At 42.1% G+C, this 26,429-nt stretch overlaps 2 protein-coding genes across 4 annotated transcripts in view; one reads left to right on the top strand and one right to left on the bottom strand.

Annotated features, from left to right (window-relative positions):
- Positions 1–20,152, bottom strand: part of necab3 (N-terminal EF-hand calcium binding protein 3) — a 37,543-nt gene extending 17,391 nt beyond the window's left edge. The window contains exons 1-5 of one of the 2 annotated variants that reach the window (XM_030375461.1): positions 20,094–20,152; positions 19,642–19,827; positions 7,761–7,785; positions 2,356–2,464; positions 695–720 (exon numbers count right to left, since the gene is read on the bottom strand). In XM_030375461.1, coding sequence (XP_030231321.1) covers positions 695–720; positions 2,356–2,464; positions 7,761–7,785; positions 19,642–19,827; positions 20,094–20,126 — 379 coding nt within the window. In that variant the 5' untranslated portion in view covers positions 20,127–20,152. Of the gene's footprint in view, positions 1–694; positions 721–2,355; positions 2,465–7,760; positions 7,786–19,641; positions 19,927–20,093 lie in introns of those variants that run through there. The other variant, XM_030375462.1, reaches the window with a different exon arrangement.
- A 331-nt stretch (positions 20,153–20,483) lies between these two features.
- rbck1 (RanBP-type and C3HC4-type zinc finger containing 1) lies at positions 20,484–26,313 on the top strand. 2 transcript variants are annotated; one of them, XM_030374464.1, is made up of 12 exons: positions 20,484–20,721; positions 21,467–21,611; positions 21,751–21,847; positions 22,048–22,249; positions 22,698–22,801; positions 23,029–23,202; positions 23,627–23,787; positions 24,089–24,200; positions 24,463–24,642; positions 24,778–24,876; positions 25,112–25,255; positions 25,574–26,313. In XM_030374464.1, exons 1-12 carry the CDS (start codon positions 20,688–20,690, stop codon positions 25,652–25,654), a joined length of 1,533 nt encoding a protein of 510 aa, XP_030230324.1. In that variant the 5' UTR covers positions 20,484–20,687; the 3' UTR covers positions 25,655–26,313. The 2 variants fall into 2 exon arrangements, with proteins under 2 accessions (XP_030230324.1, XP_030230323.1); XM_030374463.1 differs by having other exon boundaries at positions 23,618–23,787.
- The last annotated feature ends 116 nt before the right edge of the window (positions 26,314–26,429 follow it).

Genomic DNA, 26,429 nt, shown 5'->3' with positions numbered 1-26,429 from the left:
GAGGAGGATGATGATATTCTGGAGGGCTTGGTCCATATAAATGACTCACATGTGTACTATATCCTATTGATCAACCTAGAGTTTTGCTTCAAACCAATACAAATGATAGAACTCTAGTGATAGTCAGCTATCTGCCAGATTGTTGTTGTGCGATTCAATAAATAATGCATCCATTTTTATTCTGAGTGGGCCCAGTATTAAGGGCCTCTGTCCTATTTCAGTTTTTTTCTTTTACTGACCTCTTACTAAAATGCCAAAATAACTCCTGAGAAATAGGACAGGAGAGTTGCTATACATTGTGTTGTTTGATAGTGTTCTCAGGATACCTGACAATCTGTTTGAGTCATGGCAGGGATGTTGATGCTTAAACAAAGTGGGATTTGGAGGACGATAAGGTAAATTTGTTTTGAAAGTCAAGACTTAAAATGTCAAGCATCTCATTTGCATGCTTAAATTACTGTTTGTGTTAAAGAAGAAAAGAACTACAGTGGAGATTGGACAATTTATCTGTTGAGGGAGTGAGAGGAGGGGGAACAGGGAGAGAGACAGAGCGAAAGAGACGGACAGACAAACAGAGAGAGAGAGAGAGAGAGAGAGAGAGAGAGAGAGAGAGAGAGAGAGAGAGAGAGAGAGAGAGAGAGAGAGAGAGAGAGAGAGAGAGAGAGAGAGATTAAATCAACACTGACTCACTCACCTGAGAGTTTCTCAGTGTCAAGGTTGCTGCAGAACAGAGCAAAGAAAATGGAGGTTAATAAAGCTAGAACACCAATCTGCTGGCCTTCTCACACACTGAGTTGGATAAATTAAATGCTCTGTTATGGAAAGATTAAAATGCTCTGTTATGGATTGGTCATAATACTTTATAAACTAAAAATGTGTGGTGGGTTGTGAGAGTTGTATTCAGACTAAATGGGTGGTAATCAGCATCCTTCAAATGTACACCGACCCTTATATTTTTTAATCTCAAACAATCGATATTCTGTCACTCTAACGGAAGTGCCGATATGAATAACAAAAGATGCTGCTTGTGAGAAAACAATTTCATCTTATCACAGAAACATCATCCCATCTTTCCGTTTTATCAGCCTTGCCCTCATATCCATTTGGTTTATGCTGTGAATGTCGAGCAGAAAGTAAAATACATTTGATATATTGTGTGTCCACAAGCCTCAGACCATAAAGCAGGTGGACTCATTACAGTTTCACATAAACCATTGATGACAAATAATAATTCCTTTTTGTTGTGTGTAGTGAATGTTTGGCAATTATTTTACAGTGATTGAAATCAACACAATAGTGTCACGCAGCGTCCTGCTACGCGGTCCACTACCTCCACCTAGTGGCCACTTGGCGTCGGTGGTTCTTCTCCTTCCACACCTGTGTGCTGTCAGCTCATCACCAGTTCCTTCTTCAGTCGGAGATCTCCTGCCAGTCGGCGCCAGTTCGTCGTTACTCCTGCACAGTCAGTATCGGTCCAACTAGTATTCTCGAGCTTTCCTACAGTCTGTCCCCGTGGTAACACTCTCCTTCCTTTCTTAGTACCCCCCGGTCGCCGAACACCTGCTTGCCTGACTACCCGCCTGCTTTCGCCCTGCTTGCCCGTTATCGAACCCCTGCCTGTCGGACTCCCCTCCCGGTTCCTGATTCCCCGCCTGTTCTGACGCTCCTCCTGGTTCCTGATCCCCCGCCTGTTCTGACGTCCCTCCTGGTTCCCGACTCTCCGCCTGTTCTGACGCACCTCCTGGTTCCCGACTCCCCGCCTGTCTGACGCTTCTACCTTCCAAATAAACCCCGTTCCCTTTACCTCGTCTCTGCCTGTGTCTGCGCTTGGGTCTCCACGTTCCGTACCCCCTAACAAATAGCCTGGCCTGCATTGATTGTTCTGAAATTATACATTAACGGGGACTTTGTTTGATTGCCCAGCAACATGTGGGAGGATTTTAAGCACTCAATGAAGTATCTTGATTTCCATGGCCAGGGAAAGATAAATAAATAAATCCTAAATGAAGGAATTGACTTGAAGTCGCTCTTTGAGTGGGCAGCCTTCAGTATTCAGTACAGTAATCAGTATAAGACACCCTTTGCTCTTTCTTCTTTGCTTTGCAGCCATCTGTCTCCTTTGATTAAATTACATGCACATTTGATCTTGTGCAGAGAAAGGAACAGCAAATCAACAAATAGCACAAAAAGACCCATTTTGTAAATGTCCTGTCCTTCTGCACTGCCTGAACCCAAATAGTCATGTCTTAAGTTGTATTAATAAAGTTGTATCTATGTGTACATCAAGGTTGGTACTCCAACCATCATACATTTATTTGAATGTGCATGTGATCAAGAGCGAGCAACGAGGCCTACTCGTTCTGTCGTCCATCGATGGAGCAGAAGAGCTCCTGGAGCTCCTCGGTGGTTAGGATGCTGTCTGCAAAGTAGGTGTTGAACTCCTCAAACGTCAGCTTGCCGTCGTCTGGGAGAGAAACGCAGATTGTGCATCAAGGCTGAGATCAACAGTTGAGGAAGAGGAAAAATCAATGTTTTCTTTAGAAACGTCCAATCTGTCACTGAGGAAAATATATGTAGGACTTTAAAGCGTCATCACAGCTGCGCCACATTGTTCCCCCTCCCCCTCCTTGCAAAATAAATATATGAACAGTTTGTTGGACAACTTTACTCAATAATCTTACTGTGAGTGGACATTCTCAGCAATGGTGGCCGTGAACCTCGTGCATACCAGTTGAGATAGTCCAAGGAATGTAGTGAACTCAACCAAAAAACACAATACTCCTGTTTCTGAACAATTTCTAAAGGTTTGATCATTTCTTTAAATTCAATAAAATACCAATGAGAAAGACAGGACTTTGTTTCAAAAAGTCCTGTCGAGCAGCAATGAGTAGTAGTGGTAGCTACTACTCATTGCTGGTAAACATAAATCAACATCGCCTAACCAGCACAAAAAGATCTCAAACTAAATGTATGATCTCATCAAATATTTTGTCATTTTGTATCCAGGTCTTCAGTTGGGTTGGGCTGATTAATTATCTAGCAGCCGGCCCATTAAACATAGAAAATAGTTAGACTGCCATTAAATGAAGTGGATCCTAGAACGATGGCAAGATTTCTGATGGGTGGTTTTGTCCTGAGGATATGTTGAGATGCAAAAATATTCAACCCAAACTAATTCACTAATTAATTACTTTAGCCAAAAACAGGCTAAAACAGCTATGACAATAACAATTTTATCAACAAAAAACTTTTACACCATTAAACCAAATGTCCAAATGTCTAATATCAAAACAACAAGGTGAAGAATACAAAAGGGACAAAAAAAATCTCAAGGACAAGTCTGAAGTCTGCAACCATATGGTTTGCTGTTACCTCGACGACAGCAGAATGCGTAATGTGGCTGGGCGAGAGTGCATGCAAGACACCCTCATCCCACACGCCTGTTTCGTCTGAACACAGACTGTTGTTTTGGGAGGTTTCTATGAAATGATAACGAAAATTTACAGGAAAGACATTAACATAAAGACGTTTTAAATAAGAGCATATTTGTAAGATCTGTCCAAAAGATGATCTTGATTGTTGTTTATTTTCCTATTTGCTAAAGAAGTGATGGTGACTACTCTTGTACTGTCGCCTTGGTTTTCTTTGATGAACAGGACATACAGTGCTCAGATAATTCCTAGCACACACGGATCAAGTGCATGGATCAATACACCTGGTTATGTTCAGTCCCTTCCCATACCTTAAGGGCTATTTTTGATCTTCTTCTTCTCATGCTTCATATTGTTGCTATATTTTAATGATTGTGGACTTCTTGATGACATTTAAATTTTTCACCCTTCCTTCCACCTCCCTCACTAATAAAACACAATGGCTGAACCACTAAAACACATGAACACATACTGCGATCGAGTGAGGGGGCTCCTTTGTCTCTTTCCTAAACGATATCCAGAACAGTCAATCATTGACCGCATTGAATGATTGACAGGTGTGTTTTTTATTCTTTACACTTGCTGTGGGGAGATGTAGGGTCAGCGCTCATAGAGCAAGCACCTCACCAAGAGTAGTTGGGGTTAGGAGATCACCTGTCAACAAATTAAATCACCACAAGATCATTTGTTTAAAAATACAACAGCCCCAGTTATGTCAGAGGCTGTTACCTCGGACTGACATGCTATCTGAACACATTGGTGACAGCTATGTTGCCTGCGTCCTACGCCCTTTCCCTCTTGTGCTGAAAAGTAATCCGATCGCCATGTGTCATCCACTAGCCAAGGTTTTCCTGAGGATGGGGAACATTCTGTTCCTATCACACTGTACGACAGCAAGACAAAGATGTCTCTTTACTTCAAAGTCCTCTTTATTTATACACTTTAACGCATAACTAGGATTTAGTGAGTCAATCTTAACATAGGCCGTCTCGATACCGGCTGTAATCAAACCCTCACTAGTCTGTGTAACATTGGTAAACATTGGTGAACAACTGTTTCTTTGTAATATTTCATTATTGTTGGATAAACACAATTTTAAAAACGACGATGAGAAAACGCAAGTTTCTTAGTTTGATCATTATTTCTCAAGGATTTCAAGAATCAATGTGACAAAACCCTTTGCAACCTCGTTCTCTCCAAAAGCAAATCGGAATGGAGCAGCGACAGCAATCAGGGCTTTGCGCCAAACAGACAAACAGACAAACGTGAGAGCCAGGCTGAGCTAATTAAGTCACTCAAGGGGTCAGAATAAACTAGGATGATGATTTAATGAGCCCTGAAGGAACCAACTAAGTAGGACACAAAGTAGGCCAAGGTCCGATCCCCCCCGAAGGTCAGCTCTTCTTCTGCTCCCGACGAGCCTTCCCTCTGCTAAGTGCTTTATAAACTCAGCCAGGGCGTTGTACGTATGGGCTTCAGACAACTCACCAGAGAGCGGGGAAAGAGTAACTTCTGGCCTTCTTGGGCACTGTGTAAAAGGCCCAGACACTGTGAACCCCTCCTCAGCGCTACGACTGACGCTGTTGGTATTCTTAGTATCAGTGCTCCACTTCAACTGTGTTCCAGAGAGCCATCTGTAAAGGGCCCCGTTCAGCCTCCAGACCATAAATAAGCCTGTTTAATGCTTTAAAAAAAGACCTGGTCCCACCAGTGCTAGGGTGCTTTCTCCCCACCGAGAGGATCCATACATCCTCCGTCTTTGAGCATCATAGTGACGCAGTTGTTAACAATAAAAGACACATTCGTTAAAAAACCCTCTTAAAAAAGCATAACGATGACCTACATACCGCGGGTCTGCATGCACACATACACACACCGTAGAATATGGCAGGAAGTTACCTACAAACTGAGATTTGCTACAAAAATCCAGAAACTCCAGAAAAATTGAGAAAAAATCCCATATGCAAACATATACCCTATTCTTCGTATTTTATGTAGCATGATATGTAATTTATCTTTCCTACCAAGCAATTTTCACCTGAGCTTCACTCTCATTCAAGAGCTGCTAAAACCGTTTTCACTGGTAGCAAGCATAGCGCACAAGATGTTAAGAATCAGCAATTTATATTTCGAATGGATTTTGCCCTAGGCCAATGGAACCTGCAATCTCCCCAAAATATTTCTGGTATGTGGTTAAGGGCTGTCAGTGGGTAACTGCTGTGGATTAGGGAGCCCAGTCCATTCTGCAGCGGTTAACTGCTGATGTCCAGTCTGGCCAGATTGATTGTGACGTCTCATTATTCCCTAAGAGATTGGACTGGATAATGGAGTTTAGTGTTTTTTAAGCCTCAGCACCAACAAAGGTGATGAGTCAGGCCCGGCTTCTCACACAAGTGGCGGGGGGGAAAGACAACAAACCTTTTCACAGAGGCAGCGTCGTCGCACAACCACAGGTGTCACTCATAACACTAACTATGCTGTAACAGGGCACGGGTAGTAATCATGTTTCTGGAGGCGGGGATCTGTCAGGTCATTATTGGCTATTAACAGCAAATACAAACATGTCAGCAGTAATTAAGTGTAAAAACAAAGGGTCTTTAAAAGGTTTCAAATTAACACTGTGTAGAATGGACAGCGGAAAAATGTGATCATTCAATTATTCTGAAAATGTAATACACTTATGCAAAATAATTATCTTGGGTAGAATGTCTATGGGCAATATCTCTGCCACTATATTTAAACGCACTACCTGGTGCCATCAATCAGATGTTCAGAAATATATCTACAGAAATAAATACCCGGCAAATAAAACTTCTAAACAATCTAAAACTTGAAACAAATACTTAAATCTAACTACCGTTACTTTATGTACGTTTTTTCGTTCTTCTCTTGCACAATTCATTGCTTTATAATTGCACACTGATGCAATACATTCGGGATCCACTTCAATGCATTTTTCATCAAAACCTGAGGATAGCTCGGTGCAGTCTCCCCCCAGAGGTTCTGCTATTACATCGTAGGACTGCTGGATCCTGGATAAGGGCACGCTAGGCCTACTTAAAGGAGACCCGGGCGACACCTGTGTCTTCTCTACCATGACCTGGCCTTTGTGAAAAGCATGGATTGGTTGGACGTTGAAAAACATTCTAATCTCTAATCGAATGGGAAAATCAAGAACTATCAATCGTCGTCATAAAACGTGGAATAAATAATTGATAGCCGTTTGTTTCGTTTATTTAAAATTGAAGAGAATCAGCAAAATACGATCCGTCCATGGATTTTAAAAAAAGGCAATCTTGAAGATCTACGCTTCATTGTCTTTTATTTCTCTATGGTGAAAGAAGGCAATACACTATTGCACACACAAGTGATTTGAAGAGCGAGTCTGTCGCCACCATACCCTCTGGGTTGAAAGAAACACTGCTGGCTGAGGGAAAACGCGTCACTGACTATGTGCTGCTTGGGCTTTGAATGCATGGCACGAGCGTCGCCACTGACACCCAGTATGTAACAATCATTACACTTCAAATGTAAGTGCTTTCATCAGTAAGCCACAGGCTTGATTACCGTTGTGTTACCTCATTCGGCATTAGAGAGTGGCTTAACTGATATTTATTGACACATAGATCCTTGGACATCTTCTAGATAGCCACTTTAGAGATTGTATTTGGTGATCAGTCGGCCATGCAGGAGCTTACACAGGTACCAGTGTATCAGCATTGATTTTAATACACATGTGAGAATGCATGGTGTATACACTTTCCAACAGAGTTGTTCCACATACCCAAAATACAGCTACCAGGTCGACATGTGTAGCTGACTATAGCTACAAATGGCATTAATCAATCACAGGGTTCAATTTCATTTACTATTACTCTAATCAATACAGAACAAATGCTCAATATCAAAATGAAGTCAAACATGTGTTCATTGATATTAAACCCATTTAACATCTTATCATTGTAATGGAACACACACAACAGTCACAACCACAGCCGCTGTTGTTTTACCCGAAAGATGCTCTCAGATGAACATTATCTCTTTTTTTGGGCATGAGTAGCATGAGTGAGCCACATTACGCTAATGTAGATCCCTCCATGGCAGTCTACACCCAGTCATCTGTGTCCAACACTGACAGGGAGAGGTGGGTTATGTCTTCTCATACTCTCTCCCTTAGCATTTTAATTGGGTGGAGAAACTTGGTGGAGCATAAACAGACAGAAGTACCCCGCCCCCCCCCACCCCCCCACCCCCACACACACAAACATACACATCACCAGCACCTAATTTGCCACCACTATCAGCCAGTGTATTATGTTGTTTACTTACCATTTTTGTCTGCACGGCGGAAAATCTGGGAAAGGAAAACAGAATAGAAAAGGAAAGAGAGGAAATGTTGGTTATTGCTTCCTGCTGAGCGCCAATAAAGGCCTCAACAGTGCACACAATTAGCATTCATGACAATGAATCTAAAAGACTGCCACAAGGATCTCTCTCTCTTGCTCGCTCTCTCTCTCTTATTACATTACACTTTATTTAAATTCACTACCTGGTACAGAAATATATCTGCAGAAATACATAGCAGACTAATAAAAACATATTTCAATCGAACCATCCTGATTTATGTATCTTTGGGTTAATTTTATTTTAGAATTCACTGCTTTATAATTACAGACTGATGCACTTCATTTGGGATACACTAGCATATGTTTTTCATAAAAAACTGATGATAGAAACCTCATTCAAATTTTCCAAGCTATGGTGTAGGAAAAAGTAAAAAACTATATCCACCACAGCTCCAAATAAACAAAGACTATCTAATCTCTATCAAATTTCCTCTACCTGACTCCATTCAGTCATCATGATTCATCATGACCAATAGATCGGTGATGCAGATTTTATGAAAATGGGGGATTGAACCTGTCTGGAGCCCATTAATCCCGATTCAGCACACGATCGGGGAAACTCAGACAACAACATTTCGGTGCTTCTCCTGCCTCACTCTTTGTGATTGTTCGTTGTTAGAGAGAGGTCAAAACAAACAGGCCTGGCATTTCTGACCTTATGGTTATTAATAACTGTACACGTTGCCCTCAGGTATTAGTTTCCATCCGTCAACAAGGTAAGCATCTCCAACCTTCCTGCTCTTTTGTCTTTCAATGTCTTTGGGCTTGGCACATTCTGTCGTGACAGCGGCCATTTTATTATTGTGCCCAAAGTCACACACACACGCACTCACAATGATCTATTTTTTACCTATTAACAAGACATTCTACAATAACAGCCCTATTATTTTACAGTATGACTCAGAAATGGTTAACAATGCCAGTAGCAGCACACCACACATACGCGGAAAAACACACACAGACACAGTTTCCCTCCTTCGAGTCATTAGGCATTAAACTTCTGTGTTGTAGCAAATGTCGTGAGTCAAAATTTGTTTTGGTTGAACATCTCTGTGTCACTTGTTGGATTTCGTGGGTTAATTTAGCTGATAATGCACAGTTTAGCGAGTCTTGAGGAGAAAGGTCATGAGCTACTTGCTAGTGTGCTATGGTGTTGATGGTGCGATGGCAGCTGGTAGTGGTAGGACAGTAGGCGCTGTTAAAGCCTTATAAACACACCACCACAAGCTTGGCTTTGCCTTTGTCATAGTTTAACAAATTGGTAGAAAAAGTGCTAATATTTATATCATGTTGCTATCTGCTGGGTGCTAATTTGTAGGGTATTTTTAATTAAATGTTGTTAAAAACATTTAATTAAAGGAGAGATCATTAGTATGAGCGCGCGCGAGAGAGAGAGAGAGAGAGAGAGAGAGAGGGGGAGAGAGAGAGAGAGAGAGAGAGAGAGAGAGAGAGAGAGAGAGAGAGAGAGAGAGAGAGAGAGAGAGAGAGAGAGAGAGAGAGAGAGAGAGAGAGAGAGAGAGAGAGAGAGAGAGAGAAACAACAGGAGAAAGAGAAGGAGAAAGATGAATAGAGCGAAAGATGAGAAAGAGCAAAGGAACAAGATAGAGAAAGGAATGTAGAGAAATATAACTATTGGATTAAGATAAGATAAAGAGAGATGCCCTAAAGAAATCCAACATAAACGGCGAGAAACAACATAAAGCTAAGTGGGCAGATAGTCTGTTTGGACAGAGCCTCCCAGCACAGCCACACGATGCACAACCCAAGATAAAAGGCTGGGATAAAACCAAGTGCACAAGCCCTCCCTCTGGGGACACCACCAAGTTAATTGCTGGATAGCCTTGAGGAGGGCATGTTCCAGCCACTGCATCACACCTCTATGATGTACTGTAAGCTCTGGGCGCTTCCACTTTCTCTCTGTGTATGTCCATTCAGTATTAATTATTTTTGTCATTGAGTTTTACATTACAGCTATTCACATAAAGCTAGCAAATAAAATGAGCCAACATTCACATATTGATACAAACAAAAACCGAAGTACAATGTTTACTTTTGCTGCCATTTAGTATACTATCACTACAACTATATATAAGAGTTGCTTTGCCAACACAGTCTCACTCCGAGAACGTCAAATACCGACTGTTGGCAAAGGCCCTTTAGCGTCGGTGACTGACGGGAAAGGTACCCTTTTTATTCGGTCGGTGACGGTAAAGGTACCCTTCGGCGTCTTCTGCATACGGAATGGGGGGTGCCTCACTACGTCTCTAATAGACGATGTGAGCATCTTTCCTATTGGATAGTTTTTTAGGATATTCTTCTGTGAAAATGGCGGACATACTTTTTATCCTGGGTGGAAAATATGATATTTTAGAATAGTTACACCATTAAAAGTGTTTATGTAAACATTTTTAGCGAGAAATGTGCATTTTACTTTCATAATCGTCGTTCGGCGAATGTGAAGGATGTTTGGTTTGATAGATATGACGAAGAATATTTCATCGGGCGATAATGGCCGGCGTACAGGCATCCCGGGCTCACGAAAATAGGTGACACTGTCACGTTATTTAATCTATTGAAACGTGATCAGGTACACGTATTTTCTAAATGTTCGTGTCAAAAAGCAAAATTTTCAAACTCATGCATATCAATTGGAAGTATTTGTCGTGATTTGTCACTAAGCACGACTTCCATCTAAGGTTCTGTCCGGGAGCTTTCTCCCTATTGTCCCTTAAGGAGCTCCGTACAGAACATTTATTGTTAAAAATTGTCTGTGATAACTAAGAATATGACAGCTTTTCCAGTCTCACCAATATGCGCACAGATCGCACGGTTTGACACTTTCAAGATGCGTGCAGTAGCCTACATACGCCAAATGACCATTTCGTGTGCATACGATACGCAAAACCCAGCATTAACTACTGTGGAGGGCGGATACGTCCATTTCGCGTGCATATGATACGAAAAACCCAGCATTAACTGAATGGGAGATGCAATATTTTAGGACAGATTCACCATTTAACGTGTTTCTAATGACATTTCTAGCGAGAAATGTACTTTTCCCTTGAATAATCCTCAGTCAGTGAATGTGTATGATCTTTATTAATCTTTATTATCTGAATGGGAAATGCAGCTCACGTGTTTCCTGCTTTTGTGTTATTAAACCGTTACTTTATGTAACTTTTAATGATATCATCTTGTTAGAAACACGTACGTTTTTGTGAACACTGGATTACGTCGCATTTCAACATAAAATAGCGTGTTATACACACACACACACACACACACACACACACACACACACACACACACACACACACACACACACACACACACACACACACACACACACACACACACACACACACACTGCATTTCGCTGCCAAATATATAAATACTAAGGCAGAATAAAGAATAAATTAATTCATTATCATTCAACTTCAACATGCGTTATTACAGTATAGTGGTGGAGGGATGACGTGTGTTGGCCAACCCGGAAGTGAGCGTCGCCCTGGGTTCCCTTGACAAAAAGCCAACGGGTTTTTCCATTTGATTTTGGATTATTGCAGAAAAATTAGCATCTTTGAAGCACCTCCTCAAAAACTGAAAATAAATAAAAATAACTGTGCTCCAAAGAAAGAAATGTAAACCAATGCATTCCGAATGGGAGTGTTTCTCCGATTTTTCCATGCTACACAGAACGAAATGTAAACCCATGCAAATAAAGACTTCATGGTCATAATCATTTAAATATCATTAATCTCCTGAGGGTGGTATTCTATTTTTTTCAACGGGGCTGAATCCAGTCACTTGACCGTCATGGTTGCTATGGTGGTTGCTATCCACCAGCCCCTCTAATCCTTACATGGCTCTAAAAACCACGCGGCAAATGAGCTGCCGTGATTTGTGTTGTTTTTGTCGTAAACTAGTGTCCGATGGTTAAAAAATAGACGGATATTCCAAGGTATCCTTAAAAGGCAGCTTGGATGTTTTTATTTTCTGCAGTTTAGACTTCTTCTATAACCTATTTTTGAAAGCAAAACACCAAGCTCATTGATTTAACGAGGCAGGGTTATTTGTTTTATTTATTAAATAAATATTTATGAGAGGTCATTCCTTCTCCTGAGTTTTCTTCCTATTTATGTCTAGTGTACAACCCTACTGTCCACAAGCATCACCCCCCCCTCCCCATATGGATTTGGAGAATTGTTGCCACATCCCAGTGGTGGAGGTATCATATATATGAAAGAGGGCATTCAATTATACTACAATGATCAATTAGGAGGCCGAAGCCCTAAAGGAAGTGATGCAATAGGTGACTGGGTCGACGACATTTAAGTAAGCTTTACTTTGAGGTCTCTTATATATCAAAGGGGGTCTCAAAGGACGCATACGCTTCAACCTGTGGCTCCGGTCCTACAGGAAATGACTCAGCAAGTGCTCCATCTCGTTGCACCTGCACCCAGCGGCTCGCTTGCAAGATTTTGGCCTGAAGTTATTCCCAGACCTACACCGTAGCCATCCAACCTGCATATCTGAGAATCAGGCCTCTCTTTAATAATGACAAAATGTATGAGAGAAATACACATTAACTTTTGACTCATAAGCGGCGTGGTGCCGGCTCCTTTTGACCTTTTGACCCCAGACTTCTGGGGGAATAGCTGAATCAATTCATTAGTCAATCAAAAGCATGTAAATATCTTCCCGGTGACGTAAGAGGGAGAACAAGGTGTCCTTCAACATCTACGCTTCCAGGCGATTGCAACGGTGCCACACATGAGCATATTCGAACATGTTTAATGGTAGTAATTAGCTGTCGAAATTGGAGGCCTTAATCAATAATGAGCAGCTATTGATTTGCTTCCCGATAGAAATTTGTGACAAATGACATGTTATTTAGCCTCTACACGTTGAGTTGAGTCCAATGACACCAAGCATGACACTCTAGAAAATGGTAACATGTATTTTACATGGTACACCTAGGTCTAGGACATGATCTCGGTGTAGCAAGAGGGCGAGCTTGATCTCATTGGACTCAGCTTAACGTGTAGATGCTAAATAACATGTAATTTGTCAAAAATCTCCATCGGGAAGCAAATCTATAGCTGGTCATTATTGATAAAGGCCTCCAAAATCGACAGCTAATTACTACCCCGAAACATATTCAAATATGATCATGTGTGGCACTGTTGCAATCGCCTCGAAACGTAGATGTCAAAGGACACCTTGTTTGCTCCGTTACGTAACCGGGAAGATATTTTCATACTTCTAATGAATTGATTCATATTTTAAGGTTCTCGGAGTGAGACTTTAAGCGGCTGAAGCAGAAGTGTTGAGACGAAAGATGATATCAAGACATTTATAGAATATTCACATTCATATTATGATTCTTCGTCATAACATCCGACCAAACATCGTTTACAGTCACCAAGTGAGAATTATGAAAGTCCAGGCCCCCCCTTCCGGCACTCAAGGTCCGACTGGGCCAAGTTTAGGGCAGGAAGGGCCCCCCATTCCGGCCCTCGGGGTCCGACCGGGCCAAGTTTCGGTGCGGGGGTCCCAGTTAGGCCTTAGAATAAGGTATTCAAATTTCAGGGCGGTAGGACCTTCCTATCTCAAAAACTGTTTTTCCACCACATTCTGAACCATTAGGTCTTGCAGGTAACACATCTGAGGGGCTTTGTCCTTTAGGCCGAAGCCCTAAAGGAAGTGATGCAATAGGTGACTGGGTCGACAACATTTAAGTATGCTTTACTTTGAGGTCTCATATATATCAAAGGGGGTCTCAAAGGACGCATACGCTTCAACCTGTGGCTCCAGCCCTACAGGAAATGACTCAGCAAGTGCTCCATCTCGTTGCACCTGCACCCAGCTGCTCACTTGCAAGATTTTGGCCTGAAGTTCTTCCCAGACCTACACCCTAGCCATCCAACACGCATATCTTAGAATCAGGCTTCTCTTTAATAATGACAAAAAGCTATTAGAGAAATACACATTCACTTTTTGTTATCTCATAAGCGGCGTGGTGCCGGCTCCTTTTGACCTTTTGACCCCAGACTTCAAAAACGTGGCCACAGGCCAGCTGTGACTACACACCTTAAGCCACAAATGTACACCTCCATCCCACAAAAAATGGGGACTAGAAACTAACCTCTGTCTTATGTACATTTACCGTACTGTGGGAGGTCACGCCCCTTTTCCGGCCTTTTCGAGATGGCTAGGGATGCTAAAATGTTTACACACATTTCCCGGGGCCCCGAGAACGACATATCCGAGATTTGGAGTTCTAGCCCTTAGAGAAAAAAAGTTTTCCCAAATGGACTGTCATTTGGACAAAGCCCCTCAGAAGTGTTACCTGCAAGACCTAATGGTTCAGAATGTGGTGGAAAAACAGTTTTTGAGATAGGAAGGTCCTACCGCCCTGAAATTTGAATACCTTATTCTAAGGCCTAACTGGGACCCCCGCACCGAAACTTGGCCCGGTCGGACCCCGAGGGCCGGAATGGGGGGCCCTTCCTGCCCTAAACTTGGCCCAGTCGGACCTTGAGTGCCGGAAGGGGGGGCCTGGACTTTCATAATCCTCGCTTGGTGACTGTAAAGGATGTTTGGTCGGATGTTATGACGAAGAATCATAATGTGAATGTGAATATTCTATAAATGTCTTGATATCATCTTTCGTCTCAACACTTCTGCTGCAGCCGCTTAAAGTATCACTCCGAGAACCTTAAAATATGAATCAATTCATTAGAAGTATGAAAATATCTTCCCGGTTACGTAACGGGGCAAACAAGGTGTCCTTTGACATCTACGTTTCGAGGCGATTGCAACAGTGCCACACATGATCATATTTGAATATGTTTCGGGGTAGTAATTAGCTGTCGATTTTGGAGGCCTTTATCAATAATGACCAGCTATAGATTTGCTTCCCGATGGAGATTTTTGACAAATTACATGTTATTTAGCATCTACACGTTAAGCTGAGTCCAATGAGATCAAGCTCGCCCTCTTGCTACACCGAGATCATGTCCTAGACCTAGGTGTACCATGTAAAATACATGTTACCATTTTCTAGAGTGTCATGCTTGGTGTCATTGGACTCAACTCAACGTGTAGAGGCTAAATAACATGTCATTTGTCACAAATTTCTATCGGGAAGCAAATCAATAGCTGCTCATTATTGATTAAGGCCTCCAATTTCGACAGCTAATTACTACCATTAAACATGTTCGAATATGCTCATGTGTGGCACCGTTGCAATCGCCTGGAAGCGTAGATGTTGAAGGACACCTTGTTCTCCCTCTTACGTCACCGGGAAGATATTTACATGCTTTTGATTGACTAATGAATTGATTCAGCTATTCCCCCAGAAGTCTGGGGTCAAAAGGTCAAAAGGAGCCGGCACCACGCCGCTTATGAGTCAAAAGTTAATGTGTATTTCTCTCATACATTTTGTCATTATTAAAGAGAGGCCTGATTCTCAGATATGCAGGTTGGATGGCTACGGTGTAGGTCTGGGAATAACTTCAGGCCAAAATCTTGCAAGCGAGCCGCTGGGTGCAGGTGCAACGAGATGGAGCACTTGCTGAGTCATTTCCTGTAGGACCGGAGCCACAGGTTGAAGCGTATGCGTCCTTTGAGACCCCCTTTGATATATAAGAGACCTCAAAGTAAAGCTTACTTAAATGTCGTCGACCCAGTCACCTATTGCATCACTTCCTTTAGGGCTTCGGCCTCCTAATTGATCATTGTAGTATAATTGAATGCCCTCTTTCATATATATGATACCTCCACCACTGGGATGTGGCAACAATTCTCCAAATCCATATGGGGAGGGGGGGGTGATGCTTGTGGACAGTAGGGTTGTACACTAGACATAAATAGGAAGAAAACTCAGGAGAAGGAATGACCTCTCATAAATATTTATTTAATAAATAAAACAAATAATCCTGCCTCGTTAAATCAATGAGCTTGGTGTTTTGCTTTCAAAAATAGGTTATAGAAGAAGTCTAAACTGCAGAAAATAAAAACATCCAAGCTGCCTTTTAAGGATACCTTGGAATATCCGTCTATTTTTTAACCATCGGACACTAGTTTACGACAAAAACAACACAAATCACGGCAGCTCATTTGCCGCGTGGTTTTTAGAGCCATGTAAGGATTAGAGGGGCTGGTGGATAGCAACCACCATAGCAACCATGACGGTCAAGTGACTGGATTCAGCCCCGTTGAAAAAAATAGAATACCACCCTCAGGAGATTAATGATATTTAAATGATTATGACCATGAAGTCTTTATTTGCATGGGTTTACATTTCGTTCTGTGTAGCATGGAAAAATCGGAGAAACACTCCCATTCGGAATGCATTGGTTTACATTTCTTTCTTTGGAGCACAGTTATTTTTATTTATTTTCAGTTTTTGAGGAGGTGCTTCAAAGATGCTAATTTTTCTGCAATAATCCAAAATCAAATGGAAAAACCCGTTGGCTTTTTGTCAAGGGAACCCAGGGCGACGCTCACTTCCGGGTTGGCCAACACACGTCATCCCTCCACCACTATACTGTAATAACGCATGTTGAAGTTGAATGATAATGAATTAATTTATTCTTTATTCTGCCTTAGTATTTATATATTTGGCAGCGAAATGCAGTGTGTGTGTGTGTGTGTGTGTGTGTGTGTGTGTGTGTGTGTGTGTGTGTGTGTGTGTGTGTGTGTGTGTGTGTGTATAACACGCTATTTTATGTTGAAATGCGACGTAATCCAGTGTTCACGAAAACGTACGTGTTTCTAACAAGATGATATCATTAAAAGTTACATAAAGTAACGGTTTAATAACACAAAAGCAGGAAACACGTGAGCTGCATTTCCCATTCAGATAATAAAGATTAATAAAGATCATACACATTCACTGACTGAGGATTATTCAAGGGAAAAGTACATTTCTCGCTAGAAATGTCATTAGAAACACGTTAAATGGTGAATCTGTCCTAAAATATTGCATCTCCCATTCAGTTAATGCTGGGTTTTTCGTATCATATGCACGCGAAATGGACGTATCCGCCCTCCACAGTAGTTAATGCTGGGTTTTGCGTATCGTATGCACACGAAATGGTCATTTGGCGTATGTAGGCTACTGCACGCATCTTGAAAGTGTCAAACCGTGCGATCTGTGCGCATATTGGTGAGACTGGAAAAGCTGTCATATTCTTAGTTATCACAGACAATTTTTAACAATAAATGTTCTGTACGGAGCTCCTTAAGGGACAATAGGGAGAAAGCTCCCGGACAGAACCTTAGATGGAAGTCGTGCTTAGTGACAAATCACGACAAATACTTCCAATTGATATGCATGAGTTTGAAAATTTTGCTTTTTGACACGAACATTTAGAAAATACGTGTACCTGATCACGTTTCAATAGATTAAATAACGTGACAGTGTCACCTATTTTCGTGAGCCCGGGATGCCTGTACGCCGGCCATTATCGCCCGATGAAATATTCTTCGTCATATCTATCAAACCAAACATCCTTCACATTCGCCGAACGACGATTATGAAAGTAAAATGCACATTTCTCGCTAAAAATGTTTACATAAACACTTTTAATGGTGTAACTATTCTAAAATATCATATTTTCCACCCAGGATAAAAAGTATGTCCGCCATTTTCACAGAAGAATATCCTAAAAAACTATCCAATAGGAAAGATGCTCACATCGTCTATTAGAGACGTAGTGAGGCACCCCCCATTCCGTATGCAGAAGACGCCGAAGGGTACCTTTACCGTCACCGACCGAATAAAAAGGGTACCTTTCCCGTCAGTCACCGACGCTAAAGGGCCTTTGCCAACAGTCGGTATTTGACGTTCTCGGAGTGAGACTGTGTTGGCTTTGCAAGGCATTATAGTAATTGTTAGTATTCAGGGACTTTGGCTGTTTAAAATAGATGTCTTTATCTGTTTATATGTGTTCCTTATCAGTTCTAACGGGTGTCTAGACTAGATCCATGGAGGGAAATGCATTACATACTGTGGTGTTGAAATATTATCAAAGAGAGATTGTCCAGGGATGCATGAGTTTGATCCACTTTTGAGTTCCACACAGTTCTAAAGCTATGCTCAATTAGCGACTCCCACCGTCATGAATACAGAAATGTGGTAACAAAGAAAGTACTTCCATCAAAATCAATCTATTTAGTTTAACATAATGAAAGATAACTACATACATTTAGAGAACAATGCACTTAAAGCATTATTGCTGAAAAAAGTTAGAAATATAAATAAAACCCCAACTAAGGCCATCAGAACCAGGGCATATGTGTGAGTGTAATGTCTCTAGATGTGTGTTCACACACACACACACACACACACACACACACACACACACACACACACACACACACACACACACACACACACACACACACACACACACACACAAACACACACACACACACACACACACACACAAACTAAGGAAAGCTACAGAGTGAGAGAGAGAGAAAAAGAGGATGAGAGCGAGAGAGAGAGAGAGAGAGAGACAGACATACACACAAACACATACAATCTCACAACACACACACGGTCAGGTTTTGTTTCTTGGCATCAGGTTTTTGTTCTGCAGGGACAAAGTGTCCCAATATCCTGACCGTTTTCCCTGTCCACTGACCACTGTCCCTTATTGAACAGGTGAACTCACCGAACCAAAAGCAGTGAAAACAGAAAACATGTCCTTAGCCCATTACCTCACAAAAAACACAAAAAACACAGGAAAGGGACGGAAGAGCCCTGCAATTCTGATATAGTGTTTATGATTGACAAGCACGTCCCAGAGTATAATTGGTGGCACTGTCAATCCATCAGAAAGAAGTCTGTTTGTGTGTGTGTGTGTGTGTGTGTGTGTGTGTGTGTGTGTGTGTGTGTGTGTGTGTGTGTGTGTGTGTGTGTGTGTGTGTGTGTGTGTGTGTGTGTGTGTGTGTGTGTGTGTGTGTGTGTGTGTGTGTGCGCGCGTGAATGTATGAGTATGTCTGGTGGTGAGTGTGTGCACATCGCATGTGCGTGTTTGTGTGTGTGCGTGCCTGTCTACAAACTACAAATGTGTTGGAGAGAGGGAGATTGCAGCAGGGATGCAGAGGAACATAGGTTGAGCACGTTGCAGTGCATGCTGGGCGACGGCACAAGTGAGACCTCCGTGTTGTTTCTCGCTGTGACTGGTATGAGTCTGTGAGGGTACGAGGTGTTACTTTGTGCTCAGAGGCTGGGAAGTAATGGCGGCGAGTTCATCAGCTCCTGAAATCTCGCCAACTGTCAGAGCTTCTACTTATTCATTCAACAGCGAAGCTATTGTTGTGGAAAGGTTTTCCCTCTCAACTCTTCAGACCGCACGCACGCACGCACGCACGCACGCACACACACACACACACACACACACACACACACACACACACACACACACACACACACACACACACACACACACACACACACACACACACACATCTAATCGGTTGAGGATCAAAAGTGTTTTTCATTCTTCGAGAGGGCAAACTGTGCATGTGTAAAACTTAATAAATAAAATAAATTAGCAAAGCTATGACTCATAAACCAATTTTAGGCTATTTAGGTTCACTTTCAAATAATGAAGAAATTATGGCTACTTTGTTGCCATCGATTGAGTTAGAGATAAGTAGGCTACGGTTTACCTGGGAAAATATTGAGATAACGTTGTGTGGCTGCGGACTAATCCAATTAATGTGTATAGATACTTACTGTAAGAAGACCACACGAAGAAAAAAGGACTGCAAAATAAACTTACATCATGGAAAATCGGAAGCCCTTGTCCTGTAATCTGCAGCGGTTGCTGTTGAGCCAGTAGATGCTTGCGTTTGGCCGACTGCAGGCACATGGTTATCATCTCCGTACAAGCCAGCATCTTGGACTGCGTCGAAAACACACACCTTTGGCGTTGAGCGTGTTGAGCGTTCAGCCTGGTAAGGCAAATCTGCAGAGGGAGAGGAAGAAGTGATGGAGACGCTGCGACCTCAATAAACCGTCAAGTCCACTAGTCCAGGCAGGAATAAAATATGTTCTGCAACTTTCTGTAGCATGTAACCCCTCCCATGCCCGAGCTCTGATTGGTCAAAATCCTCCACCAAAGAAAAATACCATCAGGAGTGAAGCCTGAGGTAGGCTATATACATTAAATCTGAAGGGACATAACATTGCCAATAGAGTAATAATGCCATAGGTTATTTTAAAAATACCCACATTATTGTTAATTAGCCGATCATCTATCCCCATTTTGTCCCAACAACCCAGTTACAGCTCGTACACTTAGATTTCATTTGTTTTTAGATGCTGATGTGAAGCGGCATATTATTGTATACTCTCCATTCAGCATAGACACTGCCACCTCGTGGAAGTACGAGGTAATTCTAGTATTGTTTTCTATCATTATATAATATTATTTGATGGTCTATTTATTATATTATTCTACTTTATTCTATATCTGTGTAAAATAATAAAGCCTACCATAACAGTGAATGTACCAGGCCTAAATTAAATATTTTGATATTTCAACATCTATTTCATTGTAATTTAGAAAGCACGTGGTACAAGTGGTAAAACTTTGCGTGGTCCCTTTAAATACATTATGAACTTCCTGGAGTCGGTTCGGTTTCGCTTTCCCTTAAAACAATTCAGAGAAAATACTGAGCTCGTCTTGGAATACACAGGTCTTAATTTTTAGTTAAGACCTAATTTTGAGTGGGCTGCGGACTCCTTTAGACCTTCTGATTGCTGGCATAAAAGTTGTCTTCTTTAAAGTTTGGGTTTTATCGCCATAGTCTACACAGTTTGAAAATGACGTCGGAATCGTCTCTCAATTTGAAAGAAGGTAACGTCAACGTTTCTATTTTGACTGTTTAGTATTTTTGTGAGATTAAATATTTCATTGTTTTGCCTTGCATTCAATATTAGACCTGCAAGAATTTGAGAGTATTAGACCTATTAATATTAGACCTATTAGAATTTGTGTGTTTGAAAACGAAAGGGAAGAGTACATCAACAGGGGAGCGTAACCATAGGCTATATGAATATAACTATGAGATTATAAAAAAAGAAATTATAAAAGGAAAAAACAAAAAACGATTAGGTTACTCTAATAAGTAGCCTACAACTTTATTACGACGCTGAAGTTGGCATCCGATTCGCAGCATCCGATTCAGCAGCTGGTCCACTTTAAATCGGTCCTGATTGAAAACCACTACACCTAGACTCTTCAAATCTGGACTAAATTATCACAGTGAGGCTATACATTGTAATAAACATAGTTACAGATTTGTGAAACCTTTTTTCTATTTGTGAAAATGCAATACAGGCTCATTTTAATGCGGTCTGGACCCCTAAAAAGCATTCAAATAAGCCTGTATTGCATTTTCACAAATAGGGTAAAGGTTTCACAAATCTGAAACTATGTTTTACATAATGTATAGCCTCACTGTGATAATGTAGTCCAAATTTGAAGAGTCTAGGTGTAGTGGTTTTCAATCAGGACCGATTTGAAGATTCTAAGTGGTTTTCAAGCCGAATCGGATGCTGCGAATCGGATGCCAACTTCAGCGTCGTAACTTTATTTGCAGTTGAGGAGCTGGCCAACGCCTTGGGGGAGGCAATCAGTAGCGGCGAGAAAGAAGAGGCAGCCAGACTTTCTCAAATGTTGTCAGGACTCGCAGTCGCTGTGAAAGTCAACGTCGACAAACGAGCCTACCCAAGTGACTCCATCAAGTACGTTTGTCAAGCTCTGGTGGAACCAGAATAAAATCCCAACATGAATCAAAACTTATTATACACTCTACATGTTTTGTGTTTATATGTTACCTTATGTTTATCAATGGATTCTACATTTACTACTCTCCCTTCTAAGGTTAAAGGTCGGAGTTGAGGATGGCCAGTCAGAAATGGGCATCCCTGTGAGTGTTGAAGTCTCCACAAACATGACCATAGCAGAGCTAAAGGACAAGGTAACACCAAGTTGGCATGGCAACAAACAATTCATGTAGAGCTTAGCGCATGCTAAATCACTTTGTCAGTATTATCAATCGAAACGGTATTTTACATACATTACAAAACAACTGATTCAATCAGTTCAAAGTCTATTTTAAATCATCATCGTCATTCCAATCAACTGGCGCTCACTCTGCATATATTTTCCCACTCACAGTTCAGTCAGGACCACGGCTTCAACGCGACACTGCAGCGCTGGGTCATCGGCAAGCGTCTGGCGGGCGACGGCGAGACCCTGTATAGCCATGGCATCCGCAAAAGTGGCGACCAGGCCTTCCTGTTCATCCGCTCCGACCATGCCGGGGCCCCACTGACCAGACACCTGCAGCAGCGCGAGGAAGAGCAGCAGCGCCTTGATAGTGGGTTTCCTTCTAACCCTTACGATATAATACGATGTGCTTATTGATTCAAAATACCATTCTGCGCGGTAATTGTAGGGCTGTGTAGCAAGTGGATTATTTATAGCTTAATATTCAGCAAAGTAAAAGTATAACCTACCCATGTAGCATCTGCACAATCTTCCCATTCCTACGTTTTAGTCCTCCGCCTATTACCGGTTTTACTTGAACTTGCGTCATGTTACGGAAGTGAACGCTCCATGTGCCATCTCATTTTGTCTTTGTGTCTCAGTGGGAGGCTGGAAGCCACTCGACCATCCCTTTTTGTTCTGTTATTTCATTAAAAACTTAAACATTGATAGTTTTCCTGTCATCGTTACAGGTATTTTGTGCGGGCAACAGGTGTGAAGTCATTGTACCTGACCACAAATTATCTTTCTAATAAACCCATTGAATGATTGTGTTGAAGGGATTGTGGAGACGGTCATTCTCATGCCCAGGGGGCTACAGGCGGGAGCTCCTCCTCCCATAGTGCGCCCCAAAGTGCCCCCCAAACCCGCCGTTGTTCCCAAGGTCAGAACAAAACCTTTTGTCATACATTCATAATATCCATATTCATAAACTAGTCACGGTTAATGTTAGCCGACGAAACACTTAATCACGTGTGTGTGTGTGTGTGTGTGTGTGTGTGTGTGTGTGTGTGTGTGTGTGTGTGTGTGTGTGTGTGTGTGTGTGTGTGTGTGTGTGTGTGTGTGTGTGTGTGTGTGTGTACTGTATGTATATACTATATGTGTTTGCAGCGGGGCTGGACCTGTAAGGTATGTACCTTTGTGAACAAGCCGACGCGTCCGGGATGTGAGATGTGCACTGAGGAGCGGCCTGTGGGCTACCAGGTTCCTGAGACCTACAAGCCAGACGAGGAGGAAATACAGCGCATGCATCAGGAGGAACAGGCCAACCAGATTTACACTGAGGTGAGGGACGTTAGTACAATGCATTGCAGTAAGGTGGACTTCTTTCACATTTAGTTTTTACCTAGGTGCATTTTTAGACAGGTGATTAACATTTTCAGGAGCATTTTTGACCTTTATGATTGTCCTATGAAAAGAGATTTAATGTGATAGTCATCCAGACAGACAGACACACAGACAGACACACAGAGACAGACACACAGAGACACACACACATACACACACACATACACAGAGACAGACACAGACACACACACATACACAGAGACAGACGCATACACAGAGACAGACACACACGCATACACACACACATACACAGAGACAGACACATACACACACATACACAGAGACAGACACAGACACACACACACAGGAGATTGTACTATACTTCGTACATCCGTCTGGCCTTTCTGCCTAGGTGTTGCAGGCCGAGGCTGTGCAGAGGGAGAGGAACTTCCTTGAGCTGCTGCAGACCGACGACCAGAGCATCGTTCCATGCGTCCAGGAGCTAGAATGTTTAGTCTGCATGTGCCCCGTGCTGCCAGGAGAGGGCGCCATACTCAGAGAGTGCCTGCACAGCTTCTGCAGGTCGGCAGGAATCTAAAAATAAATAGATTGTGGTGTCCTCTAATACACCACATTCAACATTTGTTGTCCTCGGTTTTGCCTGGTTAAATCTGAAACGTCAGGCAAGGCCCATTGTGGACTGATTGCATAACAAACAAATAAACTTAAATGTAAGGTAAATGAAGGACAATTGTATTTAGCGTTAATTTATCTACTACTACATCTTATGAACTGGTATGGGTGGTCACAGTTCATATCAAGTCATATATGCAACCATATGTTGATGTTGCGTGTGTGTGTGTGTGTGTGTCTTTCATATCAGGGACTGTCTGAAAGGCACCATAGTGAACAGCCAGGATGCAGAGGTTTCCTGTCCCTTTGCAGACAACCAATACGACTGTGACAAAAAGCTGCAAGACAGAGAGATAAAAGCTGTGAGTGCAAGCCAAGAGGGGACCACAAGCCCATCAAACCACCCCCAGAAACAAAACCTTTCTCATAGCCTCCATCATCCACATATTGCAATTCAATCATATTTCATTCATCAAAATAGCAATTGATAATTTTGAAGTGTGAGAAACCTTTGTAATTGTTGTTAAAATGACAAAGAATGACATCAGATGCAGGCATACAATTTCCAACTCGTGCAAACTTGTACCGCCTTCCCTCTTTTGTCTTGTTCCTCCGGACCGACAGCTCCTGACCGAGGAAGAGCACCAGCGCTTCCTGGACCTGCGGCTGAGCATCGCCGAGAGCCGCCAGAAGGACAGCTTCCACTGCCAGACGGCCAACTGTCAGGGCTGGTGTGTGTATGCGGACGAGGTCAACGAGTTCCCCTGTGATCTCTGCAAGGAGACCAACTGTATTCTCTGCAAGGCAAGCGCACAGCCCGTCCCCTTTCGCTCATGGTGTTGGGGCTTGGTGGTCCCATTACTTGTTTCATTCATTCGTGCTTAAGGTGTTTGATTTGTGGATGGAGAGCTGCATTCGAAACATGACGTACACTTGCAGGCTATCCATAAGGACATGAACTGCAAGCAGTACCAGGACGACCTGCTTCTCCGGGCGGAAAACGACCTGGCTGCAAAGCAAACCAAGGAAATGTTAGAGGTGCTTTGAGTTTCAGAAATAACATTCATATTCACCAACCCAATGTATTAATGTATTCATCTTTTTTCTACGTTTGTTTAGTATGGTTTAGAATTAAATTGCTTTGGTATCCCCTGGCGGTGACGGAGAGAGCGACAGAAAGAGAGATACTAAACAATGGAATAATCATGAGCTCTAGTTCTGAGTATACGACTTACTTGGTGTACTGTATGGGGTACTGTTTCACTCTTTCTAGGAAATGCTGAAGAGCGGAGAAGCCATGAAGTGTCCCGGATGTGATGTCAACATACAAAAGAAAAGTGGCTGTGATTGGCTCAGCTGCCTGATGTGTAAAACAGAGATCTGCTGGGTCACGAAGCAGGCTCGCTGGGGCCCAAATGTAAAATGCACTCTTCCACATATAAGCACAAACCCATTTGATAATATGCATACACCCTTGCACCATCACACGGTCATTTGAGACTGGGAAACAGTTTTACTATTGTTTTGACACATTGTGATTTCTAATAAATTCCGCAGATCTAAACCCCCATGCAAATATGCTAAATCAGAGATTTTTTTTAAAATAATACTACCACATTTCCACATTCCTCAAATCACATGTCTAGAAAACGCGAACCTGTACTTTTCCATGCTTACCAAATTACCACATTGGTTATGTTGTGTTTTTGAACTCTTTTTTTTTGTGTGTTTGCAGGGTACTGGTGATATATCAGGTGGCTGTAAATGTCGTGTCAACAATGCGCTCTGCCACCCCAAGTGCCAAAACTGTCACTGAGACAAGTCCTACCGTACACACACACACACACACACACACACACACACACACACACACACACACACACACACACACACACACACACACACACACACACACACACACACACACACACACACACACACACACACTTAATCACCGGTAGAGTCCCAAAGGGCTTAACAGGGCATATATTTATGACAACTCCCTGACCCTAGCTCCCAAGAGGGCAAAATCTCCCTTAATGATCATGCAGGGATGATCAGGAGTGCAATGTGTGCCATAATTGACCTACATACATGCATACATACAGGCAATACATTTTAAATCTGTGATCGGGTGCTGGCCGGTTAGCCATAATGAGAGTCCAGGCATCCAGTCGTAGTCACCGTAGTCAAAATGCTAGAACAGACCAAATACTGAATTACAAGGGGAAAAGTGCATACTGGAAATGTAGACAATCATGAAGGATTTGGGGACTGGTGTCTTTATACTAGTACTTTTGTTTTTATACTACTATTATTCTGTAATTGATGATTTTGGATTCCTTATCATTTTTGTGGACTAAATAAATGGGTAATACGTGGGTGGAAAGACACTCGGAAGAACTGGAAATCTCAATTCTTTGGGAAACATGTATTCCCACAACGTTAAATAAACTTTTATATGACCATGATGAATCTCAAATGTATTTGATGGTTATTTTATCACTATTCTCCTCTACTGTGTTGGGGCTGGTACCTGCTTCAGATGAATGCAGATACACTATAGGCAAAAAGGGCCCCTATTTAATCAG

The sequence above is a fragment of the Gadus morhua genome, chromosome 13 (genome assembly GCF_902167405.1).
Source record: "Gadus morhua chromosome 13, gadMor3.0, whole genome shotgun sequence".
In the NCBI taxonomy this organism is placed as follows: domain Eukaryota; kingdom Metazoa; phylum Chordata; class Actinopteri; order Gadiformes; family Gadidae; genus Gadus; species Gadus morhua.
The sequence above is the reverse complement of the archived record's forward strand: the minus strand, read 5'-3'. Positions and strand labels throughout refer to the sequence as shown.